At 39.9% G+C, this 6,499-nt stretch overlaps 1 protein-coding gene across 1 annotated transcript in view; it reads left to right on the top strand.

Annotated features, from left to right (window-relative positions):
* LOC125379249 (multiple epidermal growth factor-like domains protein 10) overlaps positions 1-5,819 on the top strand; it is a 7,753-nt gene extending 1,934 nt beyond the window's left edge. Inside the window, exons 2-5 of the mRNA XM_048395501.1 lie at positions 2,481-2,539; positions 2,865-3,866; positions 4,646-4,766; positions 5,210-5,819. Coding sequence (XP_048251458.1) covers positions 2,481-2,539; positions 2,865-3,866; positions 4,646-4,766; positions 5,210-5,567 — 1,540 coding nt within the window. The 3' untranslated portion in view covers positions 5,568-5,819. The remainder of the gene's footprint in view (positions 1-2,480; positions 2,540-2,864; positions 3,867-4,645; positions 4,767-5,209) is intronic.
* The last annotated feature ends 680 nt before the right edge of the window (positions 5,820-6,499 follow it).

The following is a 6,499-nucleotide window of genomic DNA, read 5'->3' on the forward strand; positions in this document are numbered from 1 at the left end:
CAACGACAACCTGTGACGATCGAGCTCCAAAATGTAATATTTGTATCTATGATATTAAATTAAAAATATCGAATTTATTAGGTTCAGTAATTTGATTAAAAATCTACCTGTGCGTTTCTTTTTTGTAAGAGTGTATGGTGCTGAAGTCAACTTCTACAAAAAAAATCAAGATTTAAAAAGTAGTACAAAAATGAATGGGGCGGACGATTCTGCAATCGGTAATTAGTTTGTAATTGCGTGTACAGATAGTGAGTCAATGCATTTAGTACGTCAATTAGTCACATATCACCAAATGGACATTAACACATCATAAGCTGGCAATGAAACAATGAGTTTCAGTTTCAGTTTAAATTTCCATGTTCAGGGTCAAGTGAAAGTCCAATCAACTACATATCAACACTAGATAACCCCAAATCGGTCTGCGGTTATAATAATAATAATAATAATAATAATAATAATAATAATAATAATGAGAAAAGACCTACCATAGATTCCAATGAAAGGTTTTGGAAACAGTTGTGGTCTGTGCCCGGCAACTGTAACCTCACGTAACCATGGTGACAAAATTAAGTCACCATTGTTGAGTTTCATTACACCTGATTGCCTGAAAAAGGTAATTATAAAGTCCAAATCAAATACGGCGCCAGGGCCTGATGGTATTCGAAACCAGTTTATAGAAATTGTTTCCCTGTGTCCAAAAAGCATTACTATACTGTTTAAATCATCTTGTGGATACAGGGGATGTTCATCCATGGTTCTGCAAAAGAAAGGTGATTTGACTGATCCTTAAAACTAGTTCAGAAATTGATCCTTGAAGAGACTAAAACTTACCACCGTAACCTCTTAATGTGTTGTATAGACTACAGAAAAGCTTATGATTCTTTGCCTCATGACTGGATTTAGAGGTCACTGGAATGTATTACCCTCCCAGAACGGCTACTTGTTTTTTCAAGTATTTAATGAATTCCTGGTCAACTGACCTTGAGGGTTCAGGGTGATTCTTTCAGTCCTTGGCTTTTCTGTTTGTTACTAAATCATTTAGGCTTGTTTTTTATTTTGATTACGATGAGCTGGATGTAGATGATTTGACCCGTAAATCATATTCATTTTAGGTTGAAACTTCCTGACCGGATTCTTTAAACCAATGTCAGAAATGTGCTAGTAAATTTTCCCCAAGCCAATATAATCATCTGAAAATTACCAAGAAACTTGAATGATGCTTTAATGAATCTGAATGTATCCGAAAACAATTGTTTTCTTTGTTCCCGGTAAATATAATTAAAGTTGGTATGTCAGATAGCTGCAGTAATTATCTGTGTCAAAGTAATCCTTAATATTCTCCGAAAGTTTAGTGAGTGATTGAGTACTGTTTCATGTTTGTTTGTTTGTTTGTTTGTTTGTTTAACGACGCACTCAGAAATATACCAGCTGTATGACGACGATCTGTAAATAATCGAGTCTGGACCAGACAATCCAGTGATTGACATCATGACCATCGATCCACGCAATTGGGATACGATGACATGCATCAACCAAGTCAGCGAGCCTGACCGCCCGATCTCGTTAGTCGCTTCTTACGACAAGTATAGTCTTTTACGACAAGCATGGTTTGCTGAATATCTGTTCTATCCCGGATCTTCACGGGCCTGTTTCAGGTAGCACATGGCACCGTACCTACCTGGTAAGCAAACGCTATAACCACGAGACTTTCCCACCATGCCTCAGGAAGATTAAGCTCCATGGTTCATGAGAAGACTCAAAAATACTTATGATGCCAAACATACATGTTGGAAATGAGATTCTGCCCAAGATCATCAGTGTCCACGCAGCCATGTATTGCCTCACTATATACCAAATGCATGAATTGTTTGCTTGTTTGTTGTTCAACGTCACACACAGCGAGAATCTAGTGATTGACATCATGAGCATAGACCTACAAAGCATAGCATGCATATTTTATTATATTTGCGTTTGTTTAATTGGTGTCAAATCTGGTTTCCAACATGCCATAGCCCGTTGACGATCTGGCAATTGCAGACGCTAGGTCATAAACAATCAATGAAATCAAGTTCAGACTGATTATGTAAACTAGATTCAATAAGACTGACAGAAATAATGGTGTAGAGAGAAGAATCGAGCTTCACTGAAAATGTCAAAATCAGGAATGGCGCTGCTGTGTGTGGCATGTTTAAGCTAACGGATGCAATTTGATTTTTAGTTTTATGGACATAAATGTTCTTGCCTAGGATGTTTGTCTAATGTTTGTCTTTGTCCTAATACTTAGTATTCCATGATCCTCATCCTTTTTTGAGAGTATGTGCTGATTTATCACAAAGATAGATGACTATTAATCTTTCTTTCATTTGTAAATGCCCCTCTGCACATAAGTGTCATCAATGTTTGGCATCATTCTATCCCGCCTGAAACTCCATCTACATCCATCGTGCTGTTTTACTAAATAATGTTTGGTTTGTTTTCAGATACAGTATGACATTCCTGACGATTTTGTGCACTGCCGCTATGGTAATGTCTTTTAAAGGTAAACACTTTTATTCACTGAAGTTCGATTGTATTGTACTTAAAAATAATTATTCACTAATTGCAGTACAGTATAAAACCAAGCGACAAAACCTTAACCTTAAACATCAATACCAGTTGGTCTCGAAATGTGTTCACCCAATAGAAATCCATTGGAAAAAGACAAAATAAGGCATTGGTCATCATTTGGTAATTTGTTTGACAGTTATTCAGAAACCTTTTCTGAGACATTTGATAACAAGTTCAGTTTTGTTCTCAACTTGTTATAACTTCATGGAGTGTTGTCATAAGCATCAAGGTTTTATTAGAACCGACTCTATTTCCAGCTGCCCCATGCAGTAATAACCAGCACTGTTCAGACTGTGACGATACAACGGATCACTGCCTCACAGACTGCGACATTGGGTATTATGACCTGAAATGTAGTACTCGTTGCAGCAGAAAATGTAAAAAAAAAAGATGCAAACTTTCAGTCAATGGGATTGGGGTTTGTACTGAGGGTTGTGCCATGGGATATTACGGCAAGACCTGCGACATACCATGTGACAGTCCAGGAGGTAACTGTACAGCATGTCCAGATGGGTGTGATGGAGGATATTGTCAGCTGGGCTCCTCCTGTGTGTCTGGGTGTGTAGACTCCTACTATGGGACTGACTGTAAGACGTGTTCAAGTAGATGTAAATCCTGCAACAGGATCACCGGAACGTGTGACGAATGCCAACTACAATATTTCGGAAAGGATTGTGAATATTCATGTAGGAACTGTATAAAACAATGTAGATATGGGTGCCGAGATGGCTGTTTACAAGGATATTATGGTATTGTCTGTACGGAGACTTGCAATGAAAACTGTCGAGGGGCAAACCCTAAGGTCAATCAGGCTATGGGAATACAGGCTTTAACAAGCGTCCGAAATGAATGTCATCAGCAGAACGGTGATTGTACTCATGGATGTAAAGACGGCTGGCATGGTCGGCAGTGCTCCTTTCCATGCAGTTCGAAATGTCAGAATAGGAGATGCAATGTTTCTGGAGACTGTGAAGATGGCTGTGCACCTGGATATTTCAGTACACATTGCGAACCATGTCCAGTCAACTGTGCAAACAATTCTTGTAACTCATACCAAGGACATTGTCAAAGTGGATGTATGGACGGATTTTATGGGGAAATGTGTGACAGAACTTGCGACGTATGTCTTGATGGTGCTTGTGATCAGATGACTGGAACATGCATTAGAGGCTGCAACGTCACGAAGAGAAGATGTACTACGCCAGTCAGCTGTACAAATAATTGTTCAATAAACTGGTGTATGGTGGACTCATGTGCAGGTAAAGTGACGCGCATTAAATACCCATAAAATAGCCAATTCCATTCCATTGATTTACCCACCTGAGCTAGAGATAAAGGAGACTGGTGAGACTGCCTCATCTGTTTTATATTAAGATCTATGCATAAAGATTCAGAGTGGCAAAACACTCTCCATTAGGATGTATGACAAGAGGGATGACTTCAACTTTCCTATAGTCAACATTCCCTTTATGTTGAGCTGCTCAAGCCTTTGGTGTTTGCATATCACATCTTTGAGGTACAATCGAGCCTGCTCTTTCCACCAAAGTTTTAAAGAGCGCCATAACACTCATGCTCAAAAGTTGTTTGATCAATATTTTAACATCTAAGGCCTCAGTAAAGCTTTCAAAAAGTGTTATGGTTGGCATGTGAAACCTTTCAAATTTGACGCATCTGTAGTTCTCTAGCTTTACTTGTGCGATTTGTTCCCGTGCTTTTTCAGGTCCTAATTGACTTGCCTCTGCATGTGTTTATGATGGGAGCCACATTTTTGCGAACATGGTATCATTACTAGTTGATTCATAAACACATGCTCATGATATTGACGGAATCATACAATCGTACTACTCTCTACTAATTCTCATGAATATAAAGAGGGTTCGGTCGCTTTTATTTATGAATGGAGGAAATTTCCAAATTTGATATAACAGCCACACAAATTATGTCTAATGCAGTTCCTTTCTTTCACTTGTACCTCACGTCATTTGACACGTAATTGTTTACCACTGGCCTTACATTTACATATTTGTTTATTCTTCAGATACATTGGAGATCAGAGATATGAAAATAGGACTGTCTGTAGCATTAACGACATTGCTCATTGGAATATTGTTGGCAGTGTTCCTGTTCCTGTTTTGCCGTAAACGCTTGAGCCCTAACAGGTAAGTAGATATGGTTTAAAATAGCTATTTTGTACATACAATAGTACATAAATTGATACAGATGTCATTTAAGGGATGCACTTATGGTGTATCCATCAGATTGGAACAAACACAAGAGTTTTGTTTTGTCATGAACCTAACTAAGATCGAAATCTTCAATGGTGGAGGAACGAGTATATTAATCTTGATTCCTGTCTTTATTTGTCTGCATTAGTGGACAATCAGTGGCACCGGTTATTATATTCCATACCAAAGCCTAAGATCTCACTCTCTCTCTCTATCTCTCTCTCTCTCTCTCTTGACTTGTCACTTAAATATCCAGGTCTATCCGTACACAGTCCTTTTCCAGGAAATTTCAGGTCTCCGAATATTCGCTGAATATAACTGGAACCTAAGCATATGGTCATCATTCTTTGTACAATATATATATTTCACCATTGCAGAGAGCCCCAAGGACATGCTACAGGACAGGTTGTTGCATACAGTACGGGGTACAGTACGTTACACAGGTACTGGGAGATAAGGGATGAAGACGTGAACATGCATTGTGAGCCCCCAGTCTTGAACGAAGAGGAACCAGAACAAGACGCGGATATGGACATGCCAGTCCAGGTAGAAGTACTTCACAATGACTTGGCACTCAGCACTCCATCTCGTTCTCCAACTCCGTCTCTTAGTTCTCATGAGGATCCCGAGTCATACTCTCATCTCGAAAGGGACGACAATGACCCAGTTGCCGCCGAGAGCTACATTACACCAGTCGAGGACATACCAGAAACTCGATTTAAGGATCTTGCCTGAATATGGACTGTGCAATTACCTTAGTCTGCCAAATGCTGCTTCTAATCAGTTATTATTTTAATTACTGGCTTAGAGTCTTTAGAAAAATTGCTTTTATATATGTATATATCAAGGGATTTACCATTTGTTATAGAAAATATCTGATCCGTGAAATACGAAGAAAACACTGTTCACATTTTGGATAACATATACTCTTCAAAAAAAAGAAACTTGACACTGACTTTCAAAATGTAACATAATGCGATTGTTTCAAAATAGGACACAGAAACCATAATTGAAACACTGTTTGAAGATCAATGTACACAATGTTCAAAACAATCGTGTCACCTAGACAGACAGACGTACACGATACAGTTAATGTCACATGGGTACAGAAAATGGCAATATCGGTTGTGCTCACCACGTGCATCAATCACCGCTTGACACCGACGGCCCATAGATGCAATCAAGTTGTCAATAACACGCTGTTGGATGTGCTGCCATTCATGCTGAAGTGCATCAAGAAGCGCCAGAAGTGCTTTGGGCGGTGGATTCCTTCTGCGAACGCGTCGATCCAACTCGTCCCACACATGCTCAATCGGGGACAAATCTGGTGACTGGGCTGGCCAAGGTAATGTCTGGATGTTGTTGTGCTGTAAGAAGTCCTGACAAACACGTGCAATATGCGGTCGTGCGTTGTCCTGCTGGAACTGTCCGTCATGAACGTTGACGTGAGGAAGAACGTAAGGCTGTAGGATCAAGTTTTTGTAACGCACACCTGTCAATGCACCTGCCACATGCACGAGAGGCGTCCTACCACCGTGATGAATTCCGGCCCATACCATGACACTCCAGCCGCCAAAAGGGACAACCTGCTGCACACAGTTGGGGGCGTAACGTTCACCCTGACGTCTGTAGACACATGCGCGCCCATCAGCACGTGTGAGTAGGAA

This window comes from Haliotis rufescens, unplaced genomic scaffold (assembly GCF_023055435.1).
Source record: "Haliotis rufescens isolate VD_foot unplaced genomic scaffold, xgHalRufe1.0.p SCAF_14, whole genome shotgun sequence".
Taxonomy (NCBI): Eukaryota; Metazoa; Mollusca; class Gastropoda; order Lepetellida; family Haliotidae; genus Haliotis; species Haliotis rufescens.